Genomic DNA, 27221 nt, shown 5'->3' on the forward strand with positions numbered 1-27221 from the left:
TCCTACCATTGACTGAGAAACATACAAGACCACAGTCATACTGGCTCAGAGGTTCTTGGACTTTGTCAATGCAAATGCTCTGGAACAGCTGGTCAGCACATCCTCAAGAGGCTCAGATGTCCTGGGCATAGTACTCACTAACATGGGAGAGCATTGCACCCCCTAAATGTAGACCCAGTGGTACATGATCTGTGTACTCAGGTTGGTAGCAACCTGAATTTTGACCACCATGTATCTACAGTAGTAAGGAAATCCTTCTATGAGGCACATCTTATAAGTAACGGCATCAATTGCAGATCTAAGGATGTTATAATTCCATTTTACTTGGCCCTTATTAGACAAATAATTGAGTACAGTGCTCCCTTTTGCATGTACCTGACCAGACACTTGCAACAATTGGAGAGACCACAGAGGTTTCTCACCAAGAAATTACAGGTTACACAAAACAAGTCTTACACAGAAAGCTCTGTCACTGTATTCTTTCTCCTACAAATTGCTAAAGGGTGACCTGTGCCTGGCTTACAGGACAGTGTCTGACCAGGAGCTGATGGAAATGCTACACTTTCATAAAACAAACTGCACAAAGGTCACTTGCTCCAGGGATCCTAACCTAGCCTCTGACATTAACAGGTCATGTTGTAGAGGATATATCTCCCAGAGACTGCCACTTCTCTGGAACAAGCTTCCATTTCACGTGAAATAGAACCCCTCTCTGAACCTCTTCAAACTCAACCTAGATCAATGGATGGGTGATTGCAGATTCACTCCTGGGATGCACCCATGTCTCTTATGGACAGAGGAAGTCATTATTAACTACTATAGACTCTTACCTTTGCGAACGTCACTCACCTAACCACTGATATTGGGGCAACTCTGGATAAATACGGCTTGGTTTTTAAGGGTTCTAGGGCCGTTCAGCTAATAACCTTCTACAAACCTATGAACATGGTCCTTGATACATATATTTACAAAAAACTGGATTTCTTCTGCAACTCCAGGATTAGCTTTGCTAGGACCATTCTCCAGGAGCTCCTGGATCCTTATTCTTCCTCCTTCCAGGTTAGATATGCTTTGATTATGCCAGAAGGCTGTTGCAGCTGTGACAATGATAAAGATAGTTCACTTATGTAAGTTGCACATACCATAACAGTAGGTGTTTTAATTCCTCACTGCTGCAGAGGCCGCACCCATGCACGATAACCCTACTTCTGTAAATAGTTAATCATTGGGATACAAAAGTTTTTGTTTACTTTTATATCTTTTAGAGGCTCAGGATGAGTAAACTCTTTCTCTCTTATGGGCAAGAATGTCCTGAAAATGTCTGCACTCTGATTACTGATTTTCTTCCAAGGGACTGGTCATTCAGTTGAGGGAAACAGAACTTTTTGAAACTCAAGCTGGCCATTTGCTGTATCCTAGGCAGGATACAACCCATATAGCCGAAAGGCTATTGCATCAGGGAGGAAGATGAACATCTAGTGTTATGGTAAGTGCAACTTATACAACTATACTTTCCTTGATGCCCTAGCTACATTTCCTCTAGTGGTATAAATACCTTCTCCGAAAAGTAGGAATAACCTGGCCAGCAGAGGACAGATAGATAGACAGATAGAGAGATAGATAGAAAGATAGATAATACATTTTACCTATTTATCATTGGATATAAGGGCCTTCATTCATTGAGAAGGTTTTGTGTGTGTTGTATTAAATTATCATGTGTCCATGCCATGGTAGTGTAGATATTAAGTTATACAATAAGGGGTCATTACTATTCAAAAACATGCCCACTGATTGGACAGCCCAATCAGAGTGCCCATTGTAAATCTAGCATATACCAATAGAAAGAAATCCAGCTGCTGAAGTGTTGTTGAATGGCTGGAATTTCTGTTGCGATATACTTATATTTTACAAGGGCCAGGGCAAAAAGTTAGAAAAATGAGCGACGTTCTGCAAACAGTGGACAGATGAAAGTTATGGTTACTGGTACTATGATCAGTTGTACACACAGTAACTGTACTTCTCAACTGTCCAGGGTTTTGCAGAAGGTCTCCCGTTTTCCTCATACTTTCTGGTATATACTGAGGATTTCTGTGTCAGTGATGTCAGACATTAGAGTTTTATGCTTGGGACTGTTTGGGGAAAATACATATATATGTGTCTGTATCTATACGTGTGTGTGTGTGTGTGTGTGTGTGTATATATATATGTACACATATATATATATATATATATATATATATATATATATATATATACATACATAGCTATATATATATATATATATATATATATATATATATATATATATATATACACATATATGTGTGTGTGTGCATGTATATATATATATATATATATATATATATATATATATATATACATACTTTAGAAGCTCGAAATACTGAAATATCGAAATTCAGTATTTCAAGCCCATAAAGTGGAATCCTTAGAAGAGTAAAAGCTCAGAAGCGTGAAATTCAAAACCTCGAATACCGGAGGTTTTGAATTTAGCGCTTCTGAGGTTTATGGTTATGCATTCAGGTAAGTGTGTGTATGTTAAGGGTTTTGGGTAGGGGCTGTGGTGTGTGTCAGTGTGCTTTGTTGCTGTGATGTGTGTGTGCGAGGAGAATGTAGCTTGTGTGGTGGTGTTTTGTGTGTGTTTGTATGTAGTGCAATCTTGGAGTGAGAATATTTAAGTAGGGGGTGCAGGGGGGCTTGCCCCCCTTGCTTTTATGTAGTAGAGAGCTTGTGTTTGTGTGTGGGGAGGAAGGTGTGTGTGCGTGTGTGTGTGTATGTGTGTGTGTGTGTGTGTGTGTGTGTGTGTGTGTGTGTGTGTGTGTGTGGAGTAGAAGCGTGAAATTCTAAATCTCCAGTTTGCGATATTTTGAATTTCATGGTTCTGAGTTTCTGTGGTTTTAAAATTTCAACTTTATAGCTTCGAAATACTGAATTTCGATATTTCAGTATTTCGAGGATATAAAGTGAATCCATATATATATATATATATATATATATATATATATATATATATATATGAATATATGTGTCTATATGCGCGTGTGTGTGTGTGTGTGTGTGTGTATACATATTCTCTTCTCTTAAACTTCGCTAATGTACTATGGAAGTACATGCTATACACATGCATAGTACATCACAATGAAACTCAAGAAGCAGAAGAAAACTAAAGTGCTGTCCTATAATGGCATTGTTTAAGAAAGGTAAGCAATTTTTTAATAACGTCATTGTATAATTTCTTTTTTAAATAACGTCATTGTATAATAGCAGTAACCCATAACTGGGTGTAGTTGTATGGGATTTACCCAGGGTTGGCTTTCTTTGATCACTTAGGCTTCTCCCTTGTGATCAGACTGCACCAGCCATGGGTAAATCATGTGATACCCACACCCAGTTGTGGGTTATTGCTATATTTGAGTTTTAGTTGTAATGTTGCATGATTATTTCACCAATTATATAAATTGTAGGATGTGAACTAAAATAATCAAGTCTTGCATGTTTAATGTGTATGTTCACTTTCATTCTGTATTTCATTATTACTCCCATTTAGAATGATATTTGTAGATCATAATTGCATTTTCATGACAGCAAGCACTATGTTATGTAGCATATTTAACATTGTGTACCAGTGTTACATTACTGTATGACATATGCAACTCACTGTAATTGTTGCTTGGAGTGTTTTGTGTACATCTATTGTTCATCCAGATGAAGAGGAAAAAGAAGCAATACGTGACATGCTAAGAAGGCGGGAAAAACGACTGGAGATAGAACGCCTGAGAAGGAGGAAGTAAAGTCTTACATTTTGTATCTTTCAGATCACATTGTTTGGCTCATAGTATGCTTGGGTTTATCCATGCCTGTTGCCAGAAATCAAAGGAATAAAGCCTGATATTTTCAAATGAAGATGCATATTTATTGTCATAAGGCATTTTTGTATACTATTCTAGCTATGTAGCTTTTATACAGGAGACATGATGACACAATCTCAACTAAAAGCAAGAATGCAATGCATTATTTTACAAGCATAAACCTAGTCTAGTTTGTGATTAATATATCAAGGAGTGTCCCATATGTTCTTGTCATGTGCTCTTTCTGTGACCAGGCAAATAAAATTATGATGTATCAGCTTGTTCTTATTCAGTCGCATGTCTAGAAATAGACAAAATGTTCATTTCATGCCCATTATAAGAAAAACAGTCCTTGGTCAATTTTTCACAAATCTTGTTTTGGCTTTGGATTACATTTTTTCATGTTTTTACACATTGCATTTAGTTAGATACTTGACTCATTACAGCTGGGTGATGCCTCCAAGAGTTTCTGCAGTTACATCATACTGATGCCTCTAGGTGTCAAATATCACTTATTCATATTTGCATTAATAATTCTAAAATCATGTACAGATACAATATTAAACTATTTCAACTTAAAGTTTACACAGTGGCAAACCTCTCTCTAGTGCAAATTAAGATAAATTAATTGTTATTCATGTAATATTTATTTATATTGTCATAAATTCCTTGTTTTTCTAAATATTTTGGCAGCCAGGCAACAGAAATAAAATTGCTTAGTCTCATATGAAAGCTCCTAGCTGGGTGAACAAAATGCTGCTGACAATATGTGTGTAAGTTGAGGTTTGCTGAGATAATGTAAGTCATTTACAAAATATTACAAACTTAATAGTTACCGTGTTTACTATGATGTATAAAATCTATATCTGATGTGGTTAATCTTCATTTATTCCTTACTAATGGGTGTCGGTTCCGTCCTCGGAACAGAGTCAGCCATTATAACAAGCTCGCGCCAGCCAAAAAACTCTCAAGCTAAGTCTTAACCCATATTGCCCTTCTGTATATTACCTCAGATATTGTTTGCCATGTACTGAATAAAGACGTGTCAGGCCAGCTCTCAGCTAAGTCAGTTGAAATGTGTTCATATTTTTCTATTAGAGTTCTTTATCTCTTATTACTAATTGCCTTTTGTTAATCACGTACACTTTGCTATTTTTGTGAGTGTCCCTCTCTCTCTTTCCTTCCCTTTTATCAAGTTTGGTACTCTTTGTACCATTGCTGGTACAGGCCTTCCCTTACCTCTGAGGTAATTCCCAATACCATCATTATTATTTTCTCCCTTTTTTCTTTCCTGTTTTGCTGTATAAAAAAAAAAAATAGATGTTCTTCATTCCACATTGCTGCAGTCCTAACTATTGGGTAGTCCGCTGTCCAGTCGGCCCGAATACCAAAGTATATGGCTGACGTCGGTCAGGGCGCATTAGACTGACGTCAGTACGTCAGGGTACTAATGCGCATGACCAACGTCATATCCTCAGTCTTTTTTGCCGCATGGTCCGATGCAGAAGCAATTTTGCGAGTGCAGGTTGGCGTTCTGAAAGTTTCTGAAGCCAGAGTTTCAGACCGAATCAAAGTTGGCTAAGTACCCGTTGGGAATATTTTGGTTTTTCTTGCCTCAGTATTTAACCGGATGTCAGAAAAAGTGAATAACTGTATTTCTTGTGGGAAACAGATACCTCATAGGGATTACCATACTTTGTGTATACCTTGTTTAGGGCCTGAGCACGACGTTGTTGGATGCCGCTCTTGTGCTAGATTTAACAAACGCACTATTAAGAGAAGGTTAGACTGTGCCAGGTTAGTGTTTGGGAAGCGTTGTAACTATAAAATGCCGTCGGATGCTCCGGCGGCTTCGCTAAAAACGCAAGGACAAAACAGCAAAGCCTAGAGTGGAAGAACCGACAGTCCCAGACGCCGGTTCTTTAGAACTCAGTGGAGCCGGAGGTTTTGCCAGGTCTGTCTTTGGAGTCTCAGGGAGAGACTTTACTGTTACAGGATGTTTCCTCTCAGGAAGTAGGCCAGGCTGAGGGGCCTTCTCAGGTGGCTGTTCTTCCCTCTCTTCCTAAGGTGGTTAGAGCCTCCCTTCTGTTTCCAAGGCTTCTTTGAGGGGCAGGCCAAGTTTTGCTTCAGTGGGGGTTTCTCCTAGTGCTTCAGGGTCTTTGCCTAAGAAACATATGCTTAAAATGGCAGAGGATTTGATTACTATGATAAGGGGTTCTATGCCCCCTCCTGATAAGAGGCCTAGGGTGGAACCTGAGTTTGAGAGTTTTGAGCAATGCTCGGAGGCTTCTGAGTCTTCAGCTGAAGACTTGCAGGAGTTCCCTCCTTATTCTGATTCTGATGTGGATGATTCTACTCCTTCAGCTTCTCCTCCTGAGGATTTTTCTTTTCAGAGACTCTGCATTCCATGAGGGAGCATTTTAAATGGGAAGGTCAAGATTTCTCTGATTCCAGGAAAAGGCTTAGGGAATTCTTGTTTTACCCCAGCATAGGCCTTTAGCTATACCTCCTGTTTTGAATGTGGTGGAAGATGTTTTTGCAGAGGCTTCCCTGAATCCTGATTCTTTGCCTCCTGCCCCAGTTAAACCGGATAGGTATTATAGGGTGCCTGAAGCTCATAAGTATCTTTTAAGAGTCCTAGGGCAGACCCGAAACTGTCTCTCAGGGGCCCAAAGGTGTGAAGGCCTCAGTTGTTAAAAATCCTGTCCCTCCTGATAAAGAGGCAAGGGCTTTGGATAGATGGGGCAAGAAAGTGTATACTTCTTCCACTTTAGCCATGAGGGCGTTGAATTGTCAGTTTCACATGTTGAAATATCAGAATTATCTTCTTTCACAGTTGAAATCTAAGGTGGATGCTTTGGCGGAAGGTATTGAGTGTAAAGAGTTGCAGGATTTAGTTCATGTGTCTGAACAGGTGGGTAAACATTCCTTGCAATGTGGTTTTGATGCTGTGCAGGCCTCCTCCAGGGTGGCTGCCACTGGTTCTGTTCTTCGTAGGCACGCCTGGTTGAGAGATCAGAATTTAGCTGAGCATGTTAAGACACGGATTTTGGATGCTCCTTTGCAGTCTGATGTGTTGTTTGGTTCGCCTGTAGAAGCAGTTTTGAAGAAAATGGAGGACAAGGCTAAGTCTATGCAAACTGTTGAAGATTTTTTGCAGGTGCAGCCTCCGAAGTTTAGTAGAAATTGGCCTGCTAAGGGATGGACTTATCCTGCTTATGATTCCCAGTCTAGGGGTAGGTCTAGACGTGGTAGGGGCAGAGCTCAGGGTTCTTTTAGGCCTAGGACAGCGAGTTCCCCTGCTCAGACTTCTGGTGAAGGCAGGGGTCAGTCCTTTCGTAAGCAGACCCAATGACCTGCCTTTTCAGCTGCCAGTTCATTCTCGCCTGGCAGCACCGTTGGGAGGAAGACTGTCTCTTTTCAAAGAAAATTGGGATTTAATTACCCAAGACAGATGGGTTCTGGATATCATTCACCACGGTTACAGGTTTTATTTCCATACCTTGCCTCCTTTCAAAGGCATGCCAGACATTCCTCCTCTACAAAGACAAGAGGCTCACAAGCAAATTTCTCTGTTACTCCAAATAGGGGCCATTCAGCCAGTTCCTGTGCCAGAAAGGGGCCTAGGATTTTATTCTCGCCTGTTCCTAGTACCAAGAAGGGGAACACGTGGAGACCAATTTTGGATTTATCTATCCTCAACACTTATCTGGACATTCCCAAGTTCAAAATGTTGACGTTACAACAACTTTTACCTCTGCTGGGCAAAGATCACTGGATGGTAACTTTAGATCTCAAGGAAGCTTACCTTCATGTGCCTATAAGACTAAGTTGCAGAAAGTATCTGCGTTTTCGAGCTGGAAATTCTCATTATCAGTTCTCTGCATTGCCCTTTGGCTTATCTACTGCGCCCAGAGTATTCACAAAGGTTCTGGCTCCAGTGATAGCTTTCTTCAGGCTAAAAGGAATTCAAATCTATCCTTACTTGGACGATTGCCTGATTCTGGCTCAAGAAAAGGAAGACCTTCTACAGCATTTGGAATATGTCATAGCAGTGCTAAGATGCCTAGGGTATTCTGTGAACGAAATAAAGTCCAGTCTAGTACCCTCTCAAGACATGTGCTTTCTGGGTGTGAGACTGAATACAGCAGCCCAGATGGCCTTTATAACCCCGGACAAACAAAAGAATCTTTCCAGTTACTTCCATCAACTATTTCTTCAGTCCGGGCTGACTGCAAGGACAGTCCTTCAAGCTTTAGGGTTCATGGCATCTTGTATTCTGGTGCTTCCCAATGCCAAACTGCATATGAGGAAGCTACAATGGTATCTCAAAAATGTATGGACACAGCACTGCCAGGATTTGGACACTGTCATTCAAATAATACCTTGCATTCAAAAGGAATTTTTGTGGTGGGCTCAGGAATGTCACCTAAACAAGGGACTCTCTGTGACCCGGCCAGAGGCGAGTCAGATTCTAACGACAGATGCCTCAGACATTGCTTGGGGAGCTCATCTAAATGGAAAGTGGATACAAGACAAGTGGCCTGCCAGACTACAGCATCTACATATCAACATGAAGGAGATGTTAGCAGTCCAGTTTGCATTAATGGCTTTCAAGGAGTTACTTCTTTCAGGGCAGGTGTTGATTCTAACAGACAACACAACTGTCATGTGGTACATCAACAAACAAGGGGAACACATTCTTACCCATTGTGCAGGCAAGCAATGATTTTATGGGAGACTGCGCTCAGCTTGCAACTAACTCTTCAGGCAAGGTTTCTGCCGGGAGCACAGAACTCCTTAGCAGATGTGTTAAGCAGACAAATCATGGATCCCCACGAGTGGAAACTGGATCTTCATGTATTTCAAACGTTGACAGTGTCCTGGGGAACTCCAGACATAGATCTGTTCGCTTCTCCACTAAACCACCAGCTGCCACAGTTTTGCACAAAGAGGTTTCATCACACAGCTTGGAAAGTGGATGCTCTTTCTTTCAGTTGGAAAAATCTACATGTGTATGCGTTTCCACCTCTGCCTCTTCTTCCAAAGGTGCTCCTAAAGATCAGACAAGACAAGCCAAGGATGATTTTAATAGCTCCAGATTGGCCTCGGCAGCACTGGTACCCATTACTGAGGAGTCTGGTAAAGAAGCCTCCATGGCCTTTACCCTTGATTCCACACCTGTTGTCTCAGAGAGACGGTCACCTGCTCAATGTCAAGCTTCACTCTCTTCATCTAACAGCCTGGCATATTCTATTTTGAAAGACAGCAGGTCTCAACTTCCTCAACAAGTTTTAAATGTGATTATGGAAGCCAGGAGACCTAGTACAAGGAAAGTGTACGCAGAAAAATGGAAGAGATTTTTATTTTGGAGTGCAGCAAACAATTTGGAGATTTCGGAGCCAAATCTGAGTGTGGCTCTTCAATATCTTACTGAGTTATTGGACAAAGGTTTGTCTTTCTCTTCCATTAAGATTCATGCTGCAGCAATTTCAGCTCACTATGATTGTGACCCACCATTGTTTTCGCATCCTTCAAGCAATTTCTTAGAGGGGCAAAGAATATAAGACCCCCACGTAGAGCTCCTACTCCTGCTTGGGATCTCAATTTTGTGTTGGAGAAACTTACTCTACAACCTTTGAGCCTCGCTACTGCTGACTTGAAATACTTGTCATGGAAGACTGCTTTTTTGTTGGCCATTACTTCTGCAAGAAGGGTTTCTGAGTTGCAGGCCCTTATGGCAGTGGAGCCTTTTTTGATTTTTCATAAGGATAGGGTATCTTTACGTACTAATCCTTCCTTTATGCCTAAGGTGGTTTCTAGTGTGGCTTTAAACCAAACTATTCATTTGCCTACTTTTTATGCAGATCCCCAAAATAAAGGGGAAAAGATTTTGCACACTTTAGATGTACACAGGCAATTGCGTTATTATTTGAGCAGGACTAAGGATTTTAGGCAGTCTCAGCAGTTGTTTGTTTCTTTTGCTTTGAGTTCTCAGGGCAAACCTGTGTCAAAACAAACTATTTCTAGATGGATTGGGTGTTGCATTACATTTTGTTATTCCCATCATGGCAAGGAGATTCCAGCTGGGATTAGGCCTCATTCCACTAGGGCTACTGCCACTTCAACAGCATTTCTGAGGGGTGGCAACTAAGGATATTTTGGAGGCAGCTACTTGGAGTTCAGTGCATACTTTCTCTAAGCATTATCACCTTCCTCTCTACTCTAAGTCTAGGGCTGGTTTTGCCACAGCTATTTTGCAAGGCATGTTGTCAGTTCCTGCTTCCTTATGATTTGCCAGCCTCCCTTACCTCTGCTTTGGGATTCTACCCAATAGTTAGGACTGCAGCAATGTGGAATGAAGAACATAGTACAGTTTTGTACCTACCATAAATGTAGATGTTCGAGGATCCACATTGCTGCAGTCCAATTTACCCTCCCTCCTTCCCTCTGTGTTTAGGGGTGGTTGTGTAGGTGAGGTTATATTCTGCTAATTTTGTATATTTTGTATATATATTTTGGTGCAGGTTTGTTGGGAGTTTTGGTTTTGGCCTTATCTTTTAGGGTCTTCTGACATCTGGGGCAAGAAAAGACTGAGGATATGACGTCGGTCATGCGCATTAGTACCCTGACGTACTGACGTCAGTCTAATGCGCCCTGACCGACGTCAGCCATATACTTTGGTATTCGGGCCGACTGGACAGCGGACTACCCAATAGTTAGGACTGCAGCAATGTGGATCCTCGAACATCTACATTTATGGTAGGTACAAAACTGTACTTTTCTGTCTTCTTCCTGTGTGATTGAGTGTCTTCCTGCATTTAAATTTTTGTGACTAAATTGCATATTTCATTTTGTGTGCCATGTCTGAGAAAAAGAGCATCACTAGGTTTAAGTGCTGTGGAAAATGTGACAGGAAAATGCCTAACGTTGATAGCCATACATCCTGTGTTTATTGTCTCGGACTACCTCACCTTTCGGTAAAACCCCTGTGTGATTTTTGTCAAGCCTTCAGCTCCCGCACATTGGCCGATTGAAAAAACAAGCCGATGTTCAAAGGCCTTCTTAAATCCCAGTTTGTGGAGGCTGTTTCTGAGGCGGATGTTTCACCCCCTCCAAAGAGAGAACACAAAAAGAGAAGCAAATCTTTACCCTCTTCTCCTCATACTAGTGAGCCGAAATCTTCGGACTGAAGGCAAAAATTTCTAAACTGGCACCGACATCCTCAGCACCAGAGCTCCAAACCTCCTCTATGGTGCCAGTTTCAGTTCCGACATCTCAGCAGAAACCTACGGTGCCGCCCTCTGCACCTGTGCCAAAAATTGTGACTTCAACACCGACTGTGACAACATTACTAACTTCCCTTTCGGCACCAACAATAGTCATTCCAACACCGGTCACTTCCCCCTTACCTGTACATCATGCTGGTCCTTCGGCCTCGGTGCTGAAAGGTGAAATAACTCCCCAGACCCAATATTCCCCTTCGGTGGATCCGTTTCTTGGTCAGCAATGTAGCCCTTTCCTAGAGTGTCCTGACTCCCTGTCGGCGATATCCACCCACTCCTCCAGGAGCCTTTTGGAACTAGACATAGTGAGGCTTGTGGATCAACTCTTGGCAGCCAGAGGATTTCCAACTCCTTCCTAATCCTTTCTCCCACCCAGAGCCTAGGATTTTTCTCCATGGACTCCTACATACTTTCCTCCTTTGACCTCCCTGGAGGTATCAGAGCCTTCGACATCGACGCTGACTCCGGTTCCAGCTTCTTTGGCTCCATTGGTAAACCTTACGTGCTTCTGAGTGGCAGTCTCTGCTTTATGTACATAACTGCAGCAGATCCTATCCTGTTAGCCCTACTGCACTGCACCATGGTGCCAGAGTCTTACCTTTGGCCCTCGACTCACTTGGAGCCGGTCCATCCTCGGGATCGACGCTAGTCCTTCAGCACCATGATCCCTAGTACGGTGCCTGTTTTTTCCACAGTGCCATCTACTATGGTTCTGGTTGCTTTGGTGGAACCGGGTCATCCCGTGGTTCCTTCCCTGGGAGTGGGTTTATTGGAGCAGGGGGGTGGTGACCCCAGTCCCGAGGTTGTCTTTCTCGGTTCCGGGCACCCATCCCTCTTCAGGCGGACCTGCTTTCCAGGTGATGAAGAGGGCGGTTGCCTTGGCAGACTCCCAGCTGGTACCATCGGCACTGGAGACCCACATATACCTTTCCTCTGAAACACAGTTGACAAAGCCCACTACTGAAGGACACCGGGCACAGGAACCTCAACATATCCTTCCAAAAGGTACCCACTCTGCAGAGTCCTCCTCAGATGCCCCTGCTGAGGAGGTACCTCACAAGAGGTCATGCAAGAGGAAGCATGTGGATTCCCTTGAAGAATCCCTCACCGAAGATACAGATTATGATGAAGGGCAAGGGTCCCCAAGGTCGCTTAGTGACGACATCTCCTTTGGAGACATACTGGAGATCCTGAAGCAGCGGGGGGACTGGAAGTCCACCACCCCTTCCTCGGAGGAGTCTGTATTCTTGCATGCTTTTCATGCCTGGCCCTCTATTTCCTGGGTGACCCTGCCTGCAGGTGACCTGGTTCAGCTCATAGTGCAGCATGCCTGGAAGAATCCAGATACCATTGAACCTATCCTCTGGAGACCAGACAAAATTCTTTCCCCTGCAGAGGATAGTCCACATTGGTCCAAGGGTTTGCCAGTAGATGCTATGGTTGTGGCGGCAGCCACTAAGAAAGCTCTAGCAGAGGAGAGCTCTACTCTCCAACCCCCTAACAGGGAGTCTAGGGTGATAGACAGCCTTGGGAAGTGGGTGTACTCTTCAGCGACCTTCGCCATTCGGTCCCTGAACTATCTGGTACACTTCACCTGGCTTCAGAGAGACCTCATCTCCGAACTCTCAGAAACCCTTTTAGGAGAAGTTGCTGATGGGGTACATGACAAAGTTGCCTCACAGCTTGCCACCCTGGAATCCATCTCTAACTCCTTCATGCAGTTGATTTCTCATTCTACCGAGGGGGGGCGGCTAGAGAAGCAGATGCAGGCAGTGTTATGAGATGTCACTCCTGGATGCGCTTATGTGATTTTTGTGGATCCTTTTAAGTCCTCCTTCCTGAATGCTCCTGTAGAGGGCTCTTCTCTTTTCGGCCCTAAGGTAAAAGACACTCTAGCCATGTGTGAAAAGGGTGGTAACACCTTGTCTGCGGTAGGCATATGTTTTTCCACTTCCTAACAATCCTATTCCAGGAATCAGAAGAGTGGAAAAATATGGTACAAGAAATCCTGGGGTCTTTTCCGTAACGCACTTGGTGAGTTTCCCCCCCCGGGACAGAGAGGGGAACTCAATGGGAAGACGCATCTTCAGAGGCAGAGGCGGTCCACCTAATCAGGGCTCCAGAGATTCCTTCTCTAGACAACCATATCAGCGCTCCTGAAGAGCAGCCCAAATACTTACCTATAGAAGCAGATGGGGGATTATTTTCTCTGCACCACCTTGCCTGGCAAAGTATAACTACAATTTTCGTTATATAGACAATTTGATTTTTATTGTACAGGGGGGGGGGATGACTTAGTTGAACAATTTGTTCAATCTTTGCATTCCAATAGATTTCATTTAAAATTTGATGGACTTACAATAGGAAGAAGTATTCCTTTTTTAAATGTAGAATTAAGTATAATAGATGGGACTACTTTACACACTAAAGTCCATAGAAAATTTGATCAAGGAACACGTTTTGTACATAGCGATAGTTGTCATCCTGTACATACTCTAGAAGCATTACCTTATGGTGAGATGTTAAGGGTATCCAGGTTATGTAATAATATTGGAGATTTACGAAAAGAAAACCCATCCACTGGGGATGCACAAGCCAGTGCATTTCTTTGTGCTGGTCCCAAGCCTGGATAAATGGGGAGGGTTGCGTCAGGAAGGGCATCTGGCGTAAAACTTCGCCAAATCTTTTCATGCAGTCACCAGTTAATATTTCCATACCGGATCGGTCGAGGCCCGGGTTAACAATGACCGCCACCAGTACTGTTAGCCAACAGGGTGCTGGTGGAAATTGGGCTACTGTTGGCCGAAGGAGGAGAAGAGGCAGAAGGCATGGCCGAAGGCAGGAAGAGAGGAGAAAGGCTAAGACTGTGGTAGTGAGGGTCGGAACTTTGAATGTTGGCAGTATGACTGGTATAGGGAAAGAGCTAGCTGATATGATGGACAGAAGGAAGGTTGGTATATTGTGTGTGCATGAGACCAGATGGAATGGAAGTAAGGCTAGGTGTATCGGAGGTGGGTTCAAATTGTTTTATCATGGTGTGGATGGGAGGAGAAATGGCGTAGGAGTTATTCTGAAGGAACAGTATGCGAAGAGTGTTTTAGAGGTGAAAAGGGTGTCGGATAGAGTGATGTTTATGAAGCTGGAAATTGATGGTGTAATGATTAATGTTGTTAGTGCATATGCTCCACAAGTTGGGTGTGCAATGGATGAGAAAGAAAAATTTTGGAGTGAATTGGATGAACTGGTGATGACTGTACCCAAGGGTGAGAGAGTGGTGATTGCAGCAGATTTAAATGGGCATGTTGGTGAAGGGAACAGTGGGGATGAGGAAGTGATCGGTAGGTATGGTGTTAAACAAAGGAATGCAGAAGGTCAGATGGTAGTGGATTTTGCGAAAAGGATGGATATGGCTGTGGTGAATACGTATTTTAACAAGAAGGAGGAGCATAGGGTGACATACAGGAGTGGAGGAAGATGCACACAGGTGGATTATATCTTATGTAGGAGGGCGAGTTTGAAGGAGATTGGAGACTGTAAAGTGGTGGCCGGAGAAAGTGTAGTTAGGCAGCATAGGATGGCGGTTTGTAGGATGACGTTGGTGATCAAGAAGAGGAGGAGGAATGTGAGGGCAGCACCAAGGTTCAAATGGTGGAAATTGAAAAAGGGTAATTGTGAGGTGGAGTTCAGGGATGAGTTAAGACAGGCACTGGGTGGCAGTGAAGAGTTACCAAATAGCTGGGTAACTACAGCAGAGCTAGTAAGGGAGACGGCTAGAAAGGTGCTTGGTATCACATCGGGACAGAGGAAGGACGACAAGGAGACATGGTGGTGGAATGAGGAAGTACAGAAGAGTATACAGGCAAAGAGGTTGGCAAAGAAGAAGTGGGATTGTCAGAGAGATGACGAAAGTAGACAGGAGTATAAGGAGATGAGGTGCATGGCAAAGAGAGAGGTGGCAAAGGCTAAGGATAAGGCATATTAAGAGTTGTATGAAAGGTTGGACACTAAGGAGGGAGAAAAGGACCTGTACTGATTGGCTAGACAGAGGGACCGAGCTAGGAAAGATGTGCAGCAGGTAAAGGTGATAAAGGATAATGAGGGAAACATACTCACAAGTGAGGAGAGTGTGTTGAGGAGATGGACAGAGTACTTTGAGGGGTTGATGAATGAAGAGAATGAGAGGGAGAGAAGGTTGGATGATGTAGGGATAGTGAATCATGAAGTACAATGGATTAGCAAGGAGGAAGTAAGGATAGCTATGAAGAGAATAAAGAATGGAAAGGCTGTTGGCCCAGATGACATACCTGTGGAAGCATGGAGGTGTTTAGGTGAAATGGCAGTGGAGTTTTTAACCAGATTGTTTAATGAAATCTTGGAAAGTGAGAGGATGCCTGAGGAATGGAGAAAAAGTGTTTTGGTACCGATTTTTAAGAATAAGGGTGATGTGCAGAGCTGTAGTAACTACAGAGGGATTACATTGATCAGTCACAGCATGAAGTTATGGGAAAGAGTAGTTGAAGCTAGGTTAAGAAAGGATGTGATGATTAGTGAACAGCAGTATGGTTTCATGCCGGGAAAGAGCACTACAGATGCGATGTTTGCTCTGAGAGTGTTGATAGAGAAGTACAGAGAATGTCAGAAGGAGTTGCATTGTGTTTTTGTAGACATGGAGAAAGCATATGACAGGGTGCCTAGAGAGGAGTTATGGTATTGTATGAGGAAGTCAGGAGTGTCAGAGAAGTATGTAAGAGTGGTACAGGATATGTACGAGGGTAGTGTGACAGCGGTGAGGTCTGCGGTGGGAGTGACGGATGCGTTTAAGGTTGAGGTGGGGTTACATAAGGATCAGCTCTGAGCCCTTTCTTATTTGCAGTGGTGGTGGACAGATTGACAGATGAGATCAGACAGGAGTCCCCATAGACTATGATGTTTGTAGATGACATTGTGATCTGTAGTGAGAGTAGGGAACAGGTGGAGGAGACCCTGGAGAGATGGAGATATGCTCTAGAGAGACGATGAATGAAGGTCAGCAGGACTAAGACAGAATATATGTGTGTGAATGAGAGTGGGGATAGAGGAATGGTGATGATGCAAGGAGTAGAGGTGGCAAAGGTGGATGAGTTTAAATACTTGGGATTAATAGTTCAGAGTAACGGTGAGTGTGGAAGAGAGGTGAAGAAGAGAGTACAGGCAGGATGGAGTGGATGGAGAAGAGTGTCAGGAGTGATTTGTGACAGACGAGTACCTGTAAGAGTGAAAGGGAAGGTCTACAAGAGGGTAGTGAGACCAGCTATGTTATATGGGTTGGAGACAGTGGCATTGACAAAAAGGCAGGAGTTTGAGCTGGATGTGGCAGAGTTAAAGATGTTAAGATTTGCACTGAATGTGATCGGTCGAAACTATATAATGTTAAGTTGTCAATCTCGCCTTCATTCTTGCTTGATGGGTTCGGAGCCGATCCCTCGGCTCCGACTCGGCACTTGCTAAGCTCGAGAGTCACTTTTACCAGCTCGAGGCAGCCCCATATCCCATGATGCAAGGCGGTAAGTACCCAGATCTCGTTTGCCGCTTATGAGGTCCTCCTTTACCAGCTCCTGGTAAGTGATTCACTACTTTGATATTTTAGCCCTTTTTGCTAAAACCCTTTAATTTTTAGTTTTAAGTTAATTATAAAGATTTTCTGACAGAAAATTCCTGTCTCTACTAATTTTTTTAGTCAAACTTTACCCATCCCATCCCCCTGTTAGGGTGTGTGTGTGTGTTTTTCTAGTAATACCTTTTTGGTATTTTATTTAATTTAATTCTTTGACTGGTGTGTGTGTGTGTTGTGGAACACCATGTCAAAGGAGAGGGTCTCAGGCTTTAAGAAGTGTGACTCGTGCTGTCAGAAGATGTCTCTGACAGACGGTCACACTTCTTGCCTTTATTGCCTGGGGCCTCTTCACCTGCAGGACTCCTGTGCTATTTGTCATTCTTTCAGCCAGAGAGTCCTGCAGGAAAGAAGAAACAAACTGATACTTAGGGGCCTTCTTAAGCCGGAGGGCTCTCCGGCTAAGTCGGCTCCATCCAAATCTGCCAAATCTTCCAAGGCCCAGGCTTCTGTGTCAAAGCCTGCGGCCTCGGCTCCGACTCGTTCTGAGTCGAGATCGCTCGGCTGGAGCCGATTCTGGCTAACTAAGCCTTCGCACCGATGGCTATCGGTGCCGATTCTGCATCGACCACTTTGGTTGGCTCCGATCGGTTCCGACCACCATGTGGCACAGGCATCGGTGTCGGCTCCGATCGGCTCCGACACCGTTACTTTGTGGCTGTATCGGCTCCGGCTGGAGCCGATGCATCGAGGCTTCCTGTCGGCTCCGATAAGTTGTCGGCTCCGACAGGGTCTATAGTTTCATCGGTTCCGATGGGTCGTTCCAGGAAGAGGTCGAGGTCTCCTTCCTTGGGGGCGATACTTTCGGCTCGGCTTCACCTCTCCTCTCGAACGGAGCCATCGGAGCCGATCTTCAAGGTCATCCAGACTTTCAGACCATGACTTAGAGAGAGTGGTCAGCAGATTACTTAAGTCACAGGCACTGGCCCAAATGTTACATAGTCCGTCTCAACAGGCGACTGTTGGTCCACACCCGTTACAGTTCCTCCTTCAACTCTACCCCAGAGATTGGAGTTGGAGTCTTCGAATGGTTACTGCTACGGCTGGAGGACAGATACCCCTTCTGTTCCTTCAGCCTCTACTCTTATCTCCTCTTGAGACCTTCCTTAGAGGGATTCGTGGTCGGGCTTCCATGGTCTCCTCCGAGGGGGTGAGTGGCATCGGACCCTTGTCCGAACCCGCTCTTCCCCTTGGAGCCTCGGCCTTGGTGAGCTCGGCTCTGACATCTGCCTCGGAGACTTCCCTGTCGGTGGTCCCTGGAGTTCCTAGTTCTTCGGAACGGGTTCTCTCGGACCTGCCTGGGAGGGGAGCATTCGAGGTGATGAAGAGTGTGCTGGCCACTGGTATCAGTCAGCAGTCTGTTCCCTTAGCTCCTCCCTCTATAGTGCCTGTTGACATCTCTGCCACTTCTCTTGCTACAGGACCCAGAGATCCTCCGCCTCAGGTTTCCCCATTGGGAATTTCCCCCTCTTCCGAGGATTCTCCTGATGTTTCGGGAGATCCTCCTAGGAAGAGGACTTGTAAGAGGAAACATGTAGACTCCCCCGAGTCTGTCACTTCAGATACTGACTTTGATGAGTCAGAGGGATCCCCTAGATCCCCCTCTGAGGATGTCTCCTTCTCAGACATCCTAGAACTCCTTAAACAGAGGGGAAACTGGCCCACCAACAATCCCTCTGAGGATGAGTCAGTATACCTAGAGGCGTTTGGATCTCGGCCCTCCACCTCCTGGGTGTCTCCGCCTTCGACCCCTTATGCAGTTTACTGCCCGAGAGGCGTGGGCAGCTCCTGACTCTGTAGAGCCAGTCCCTAGGAGGCCTTCAAAATTTATCACTGCCCCGTGTGACAAGCAATTCCTCACTAAGGGTGTCCCTGCTGATGCTATGGTGGTGGCTACTGCCACCAAGAAGGAACTTGCAGATCCTTCCGTACCCGTCCATCCTCCTAATAAGGACTCTAGGACCATGGATAGGTATGCAGTGGCGGATGTTTTCCTCAGCGACCTTTGCTATGCGTTCGCTGAATTACCTATGTCACTTCACCAGACTCCAGAGGGATATCCTTAAGGAGCTGGGTGAAGTAGTACAGGATCCTACAGCTGCAGGAGCTCAAGAAAAGATTGCTTCGCAGCTAGGAACCCTTAATTCCATTGCAAACTCCTCCATGCGGCTAATATCATATGCTGCTGATGGAGCGAGTAGAGCCGCAGGTACAGGTGTGGCTCTTAGACGCCAAGCCTGGATGCGGCTATGTGACTTTGCAGATCCCTTCAAGGCGTCCTTCACAAATTCTCCCTTTGATGGGTCAGCTTTGTTTGGCCCTCAGGTGAAGGAAACTTTGACCAGGTGCAAGCAGGACGGCAAGACTCTTTCTGCTGTAGGAGTCCGTTTTTCCACCCCTTCTAGACCTTACCCCAAAGGACAGAAAGGTGGAAAAATGTGGTTCCGTAAATCCCAAGGAGTCACGCCGGATTCACGTGGTCAGTTTACCCCTAGAGGCAGAGGGGGTAACAACAACAGACGCCGCTCTAGAGGCAGAGGGGTCCAAAACCAGGGAAACAGAGAGCCTCTCTCTGACAAGCCCTTTCAGCATCCCTGAGATGTTGCCCGGCTGTCCCTCCTTGGAGGCAGTCGGGGGAAGATTATCACTGTACCCAGAAGCCTGGCATTCCCTCACTCAAGACAGATGGGTACAGTCGATCATATCCAAGGGTTACATAATTCCTTTCGAGGAAAGTCCTTCCCTCAAATTCCCTTCCAGATGTACCACCGGTCTAAGGGAAATTGCAGAGTTAGAAGTCTCAAAACTACTGCAAAAGAGCCATTCAGCCAGTTACAACAGACCATTCAGAGCCGGAATCTACTCAAGGTTCTTTTGGTCCCCAAAAGACGGGAGACTGGAGACCAATATTGGATCTCAGCAGACTCAACAAGTCTGTGAGGAAGACAAGATTCGAATGGTCACTCTTCAGTCAATTCTGCCCTTCTTACAGAAGGACAACTGGATGTGCTCAATAGATCTTCAGGATGCGTACTATCACATCAAAATTCACAGACGCTCCAGGAGATTTCTCCGCTTTCGGCTGGGGTCCAGTCATTTCCAGTTCAGAGCCCTGCCCTTTGGTCTCACTACAGCCCCAGAGTGTTCACCAAATGCATGGCAGTGGTCACGGCTCACCTGAGACGTCAAGGATTCCAGGTGTTTCCGTATCTCGACGACTGGCTCCTGTCAGCCACCACCAGGCATCAGCTTATACAAGCCAGGGATTACACAATAAATCTTTGTTCTCATTTGGGCATCTCGATCACCTTCGAAAAGTCATCCTTATCGCCCTGCCAGTCTATTACCTTCATAGGTGCAAACTTAAACACTGTTCGGATGTCAGCTACCCTTACAGATCAAAGAGTTTCAGACATTCAGAGTCATGTCAGGATCATTCTGGCCAACAAGAAAGTACAGGCCAGAATGGTTCTAAAGGTATTAGGCCTCATGGCTGCGGCCATTACTCTTCTTCCTGGCTCGATTCTACATGCCTTCTTCAGTGGATGCTGTTCACACAGTGGTCATACCAACAACTTCCAATGCGTCACCAGATTCTGGTGACACAGACTTGCAAAGATCATCTTGCTTGGTGGATCACATCTCCTCAGGTTCACCAAGGCAGGTACTTTGTACCCCATCCCGATAGCCACTGTCACCACGGATGCCTCCCTGATCGGGTGGGGGTCATTATCAGGGCAGGATGGTTCATGGGACGTGGCAGCCGTTCGAGTACCATCTGCACATAAATGTCCTGGAGATGAGAGCAGTGCTTTTAACGTTGCAAGCCCTCAGCGACTTTCTTCCCGTAGGGACAATTGCAGTCCACACAGACAACATGTCTGTAGTTTGGTATATCAACAAACAGGGCGGAACCAAGTCCTACCCCTTGTGTCGAGAAGCGCTCAGACTATGGCAATGGGCGATCTCCTCTCATCGGTTTCTGGTAGCAACGCATATCCCTGGGAAAACCAACATTGTAGCGGACAGATTGAGCAGAGCTATTCTCATGCCTCACGAGTGGTCTCTCAAGCAATCTATAGCGGAAGAGATTTTTCTGGAATGGGGTCGTCCATGTTGCGATCTTTTTGCTACTCCCCAAAACAGCAAATGTCCAGACTTCTTCTGCCTCTTCCCTCTATCAGGCCATCCCCCCAGAGACGCTCTGACCCAGGATTGGCCCCAGGGACTTCTTTATGCCTTCCCTCCATTTCCTCTGATCCCTCAGGTTATCCAGAAAGCTACCGTTTTGAGAGCCAAATTGATTCTCATTGCCCCTTACTGGCCTCGACAAGTTTGGTTCCGTTCCTCCATCATCATCTTTTGGTGCAGCCGTGGCATCTGGACCCAGTGCCAGATCTTCTGATTCACCAATCGGGTCAGCTGCACGGTCTATCCCTTCTCTCAACCTCACAGCATGGTTGCTCCACTTCCTTCCTTAGCCAGGCTTCCTTTGATCTCTAACCCAGTTAGAGACATCATAGTAACCGTTAAAATCCTCTACCAGGAGGATTTATACAAGCAAATGGAAACGTTTCTCTTATTGGGCTAAGGCCAAGAATATTGATCCTTTCACTGCCCCTGTTCAGGCAGTCCTGGACTTCTTAGCAGAGATTTTTCATGCAGGCTCCTCTTCTTCCACAGTCAGAGTTCAATTGGCTGCTATTTCCAATTTTCATGTCGGGATAGCAGATCATAATATTATGTCCCATAGGCTCTGCAGGGCCTTCTTGAAAGGAATTTTCCTACTAAAGCCTCCAATCAGGAATCCTCCTCCTCAGTGGGATCTAAATTTAGTGCTGACATCCTTGATTCTTCCCCTTCGAGCCAGCTGTTTCTTGTTCCCTGAAATTTCTTTCTTGGAAAACTTTATTCCTAGTGGCTATTACATCGGCCAGGAGGGTGTCTGAACTTCATGCTCTATCGGTTCGACCCCCCTATTTGGTTTTCACAAAGACAGAGTATCTTTGAGAACTAATCCAACCTTTTGCCTAAGGTCGCTTCAAAGAACAATTTGAATCAATCCATTGATCTCCCTGTATTTTTCCCAAACTATTCAGACAGAGCTGAACAAAAGCTACATTATCTCGATGTCCACCGTCAACTTAGATATTATTTGGACAGAACAAAAAATTTAGAAAATCTGATCAACTTTTTGTTTCCTATGCGGATAATAAAAAAGGCCTTCCTGTTTCTAAAGTGACCTTGTCCAGATGGCTTTCTTCGGTCATCTCTGAAATTTATCTGCTCAGGGGAAAACAGCTGTGCTCAAAACCTAAAGCACATTCAACTAGGAGCTTAGCTACTTCTACAGCCTTTCAAGCTAGACTTCCTTTAGACACTATTTGTGCAGCGGCCACTTGGGCCACTCCTCACACTTTGTTTCCCATTACAAATTGGACTTGGCCTCCAGGGACAGAGCCAGCTTTGGCTCTACAGTCCTCAAGAGTTTGTTCCATTGAGCCACCCAGGATAGAGGTGCTAGGGACGTGGTCCCATCAAGCAAGAATGAAGGCGAGATTGACAACTTAACATTAAGAAGTTATGTACCTACCATAACGTTCCATGTTAGTTGTCTTCTCGCCTTCTTTCTTCGACCCTCCCTCCTTCCCCCTGGCCTGGACAGACCTTGTTATAAGAAATTATTATGCTGAAGACCATTCAGACCTGGTCCTTCTTCCATCTGTAAGTTTTCTTTCTTCCTTTGGGAAGTATTTTATGCTTGGTGCTATTGCCCTTTGTCATCAAACGAGATCTGGGTACTTACCGCCTTGCATCATGGAATATGGGGCTGCCTCGAGCTGGTAAAAGTGACTCTCGAGCTTAGCAAGTGCCGAGTCGGAGCCGAGGGATCGGCTCCGAACCCATCAAGCAAGAAAGAAGGCGAGAGAAGACAACTAACATGGAACGTTATGGTAGGTACATAACTTCTTATTTTGTTTCTACATTTGGTTGTTTTAGTTTTTAAATTTCTCAGGTGGTTAAATATTTTTGGAATTATTTGTGTTCTTTGAAAAAGTCCGTGTATATTGGAGAAACTAAAAGGGCCTTTAAGGTTAGATTGTTAGAGCATGTAAGAGATATAAATAATAAAAAACAAGAAAGCTCTATAGCTGTTCATTTTGAACGCTTTCATAATAGTAATAGTGTAGGAATAAGTATATTAGAGGGTCAGCCCAGGTTGGAAGGTTTGGAGACAAAGCCAGAGAGGCAAGAATATGTTGGTTTGGACATGTGCTGAGAAGGGATGTGGAGTATATTGGGAAAAAGATGCTAAGGATGAAGCTACCAGGTAACAGGAAAAGAGGAAGGCCTAAGATAAGGTTTATGGATGTGGTGAGAGAGGACATGCAGGTGGTTGGTGTGACAGAGCAAGAGGACAGGAAGAAATGGAAACAGGTGATCCACTGTGGCGACCCCTAATGGGAACAGCCGAAAGAAGATGATGACGAAAAGAAATACAAGTAACAGTGGATATGTTTGAAAATAGGGGTTATGATAGGAGTCTAATAGAGAATAGCTGGAAGAGATTATGTTCTGGCTTTGGTGTAAATAATACACAATGTAATGTATATGTATACAATATGGCTCCATATAAAATGGTTTGTGGAAAATCCTTGGAAACTGTATATTTTGTTTCTATATTTGGCTGTTTTAGTTTTAAAAATTCTCAGGTGGTTAAATATTTTTGGAATTATTTGTGTTCTTTGAAAAATGTGTCTTCTTGGTTGAATGCTAATTTAGGCATTTCTTACAGAAGAGGTAGAAATATACATAATTTTATTGTCAAAGGAAAGTTCAGTCTTCCAGATGTTAAAATAAATTTGAATACACCCATATTGGGTACTTCAGGTTGTAAAAAATGCAAGGCTTGTAAGTTTGTAGTAAATAAATTTGATCATATTAATAATATTCCATTTAATACGCGCTGTGTTTTTACATGTAATACAGAAGGAGTTATATACGCACTTAAATGTCCGTGTAAATTGTATTATATTGGAGAAACTAAAAGGGCCTTTAAGGTTAGATTATTAGAGCATGTAAGAGATATAAATAATAAAAAACAAGAAAGCTCTATAGCTGTTCATTTTGAACACTTTCATAATAGTAATAGTGTAGGCTTACAGGGCACTGTTTTAGAAAAAATTAAAGTATCAGTGTTTGATTTATGTCTTTACAAAAAAAAGGCTTTTGACTAAAGAATCTATATATTCTTAAATTCAATACTTTGTATCCATATGGTCTTAATGAAGAGCTTAATTGGAAATGTTTGATTTAATGATGTAATTATCTAATTGTTTGATTGAACACACTATATGAGGCAAGTTCTTTTAATGCATTTTTACTCCTTGAAGGCTTGTGTGAAGAGCCGAGACATTAGAGCTGTGTTTGAGTTTTTAAAAAATTGGTGGAATCACTGGCTGGTCGTTTTTGCTTTGCTCCAGAGATTCCTTCTCTAGACAACCGTATCAGCTCTCTCCTCTCCTTACCTTTGGAAGCAGTCGGGGGGGTAATTTTCTCTGCACCACCTTGCCTGGCAAAGTATAACTACAGATCTTTGGGTGCAGACGATAATTGCCAGAGATTACTGCATCCCTTTTGGCCTCTACCCAAGTCAGCTAATGCATATTCCTAACTTTCCATCCAGTCAAAGGGAAGTAGCAGCTCACGAAATCTGAAAGCTGCTTCAAAAAAGGGCCATCCAAACAGTCCCACTAGACCAGATAGGATCCGGATTCTACAGCAGGTTCTTTTTAGTGCCAAAAAAGACAGGGGACTGGAGGCCAGTTATGGACCTCAGCATCCTAAACAAATTTGTCAAACAAACAAAATTCCGGATGGTCACGGTTCAGTCTATACTTCCTTTTCTGGAGAAAGATGATTGGATGTGCTCGATAGATCTTCAGGAAGCGTATCACCACATTAAAATGGAAAAATGCTGGGAGCCAATCAGTACCAATTCTGAGCATTGCCCTTTGGACTCTCTACTGCCCTCAGAGTGTTCATCAAATGGCAGTGATAACAGCTCACTTGAGACTGCAAGGGTTCCAGGTGTTTCCGTACTTAGACGATTGGCTCCTCACCACCCCAACCAAGCATCTACTGGTCTCAGTCACTCACTACACCCTACAGCTACTGTAGCAATTAGGGATAACAGTAAACAAGGACAAATGCAGCTTGACTCCTTCTCAAAGATTGGAGTTCATAGGAGCGAATTTCAACACTCAGTCTTGCCTAGTCTCACTCCCCACCCACAGACTGAAAAGACTCAGATACCAATTCCAGGTGATACTCTGTCAGGACAAAGCTCCGTCTTGGACAATCCTCCAACTGTTAGGGTCAGTGGCAGCATCGATAACAATAGTTCGCTAGATTACACATGAGACTACTACAGTGGCTTTTACTAACGCAATGGTCTCTGCTGTTTTTAATTTCTCCAAGTCTTTTGGGTTTCTAATACCATGACTGGAATGAACCCTATTCCTAAGTCAAAGTATAATTAAAGTTCATGAAATTAGTATTATTTCACTCTTTGATGTTAGCCAAAAGTGCTCTTCGCAGCACCCGCAGTGTGCCCAATAATGACTCCTTCTGCAATTCGTACGGAGTTATATGAATTGGTAACATATTTAAGTACGATTGTAAATTTTTTTTATAAGACCAGTTGCTCTTACTACTGTTGGAACTGTTGGGTATCTTTCTTTCACATGGCTCTCGTTTCTGCCTGCAGATCAAGGTATTTTATGACTTTGTTTCTGTCTGTACGCAAGACACTGTAGTCACTAGGTGTGGCAATTTCAATGATCAATGCTACTTTTGTCTTCGTTTCTTGGACCACTATATCTGGTTTTCTAGCATTTATCTTTTGAACTGTTGGTATTGGGTGATCCCATGTGGTATAAACTTCATCATTTTTTGTGATTCTTTGTGGTCCATTTTGACTCACCCTATGTCCTTTAAAATCAGGATAACAAACCGGTGCAAACAAGATTGTGGATGAAGCCAGAGGACCACTTATGGAGTTGCCCATTCTCCCCCCCCCCCCAGCCCACAGCTTCAGTGACCACGGACGCCTCCCTGATTGGGTGAGGGGGGGCATTTCCAGGGAAGGACAGTCCAAGACACTTGGTTAGCCTTGGTGGCCAACCTGCATATCAGTATCCTAGAACTGAGGGCAGTGCTTCTAGCATTGCAAGCATTCCAACCTGTTCTCCCTTCAGGAATGATTGCCATCCAGTCTGACAACATTGTCAGTAGTCTGGTACATCAACAAACAAAGGGGAAGCAAATCTTACCCGTTGTGTCGAGAGGCCATGAGAATCTGGCAATGGGTAATATCTTCCAACCACTTTCTTTTAGCAATGCACATTCCAGGGGATTCCAATGTAATTGCAGACAAATTGTGCAGATGTATTCTCCTGCCTATCGAGTGGTCCCTCAATCCTGTTTTAGTGACGGAAATCTTCAGTTGCTGGGGCCAGCCTTGCTGCGACCTGTTTGCGTCCCCTGCATATCACAAATGCATTAACTTTGCCCTAATTCCCCTACAGGGGGAGTCTCTGAGGGGTGCTCTGGTGCACGATTGGCTCATGGGACTTTTTAATGTATACCCTCCCCTTCCTCTGATCCCACTACTTTTGAAAAAAGCTCTTCGGTTGAAAAGCAGAGTGATCCTCATTGCACTCAACTGGCCCCGACAAATTTGGTTTCCCTTTCTTTGGCCTCACCTAGTACATCAACCATAGATTCTGGATCCAAATCTGGAATTGTTGTCACAATCACAAGGGTTGATTTATCTGAACATATCGAGCTTCAAGCTGATGGCTTGGTTCCTCCACTTCCAGTAATTGCCAGGCAAAACAACCTGCCCTCCCCTGTATGCCACATTCTTTTGGCTTCCCATAAACCATCCACCAGGAAACTTTATCTAAGGAAGTGGAAAATATTCATATTTTGTTCTCTTGAAAATGGAGTTGATCACTTTTCTGCCCCACTTTCTGCGGTGCTAGATTACTTATCTAACTTTCTCTATTCAGGAGCTGCAGCGTCAACTATTTGAGTACATTTGGTGGTGATCTCCATTTTTCATAATGGTTACAAAGCCTCTTCCTTGATTTTACACTGCCTCTGTAAAGCTTTTTTGAAAGGAGTTACACACATTAGCCCCCCCCCTTTAAACCACTGACAGAGTCCTGGAGTTTAACTTTAGATGTTATGTGATCCTATCTCGCCTACATTCTGACTGATGGGCTCGGAGCCGATCCCTCGGCTCCGACTCGGCACGCTTATGCTATAGAGCGAGGCCTCTAATTGGCTGAGCTATCTTTATCCCAGGATGCACCACCACTAATCCCCCAGATCTTGTTTGCTGCTTACAGA

General features: G+C 44.1%; 1 protein-coding gene across 4 annotated transcripts in view; it reads left to right on the forward strand.

Moving 5' to 3' along the window:
- The window catches only part of LOC122807756, an 815279-nt gene that overhangs the window by 327823 nt on the left and 460235 nt on the right, over positions 1–27221 (forward strand). The window contains exon 3 of one of the 4 annotated variants that reach the window (XM_044078759.1): positions 3724–3805. The exons of the other annotated variants lie outside the window; for them this stretch is intronic. Within the exon in view, the coding sequence (XP_043934694.1) occupies positions 3724–3805 (82 nt within the window). The remainder of the gene's footprint in view (positions 1–3723; positions 3806–27221) is intronic. 4 annotated transcript variants of the gene reach the window in all.

Source organism: Protopterus annectens, chromosome 7.part1 (assembly GCF_019279795.1).
Source record: "Protopterus annectens isolate FY-2018-M chromosome 7.part1, PAN1.0, whole genome shotgun sequence".
NCBI classification, from domain to species: Eukaryota; Metazoa; Chordata; order Ceratodontiformes; family Protopteridae; genus Protopterus; species Protopterus annectens.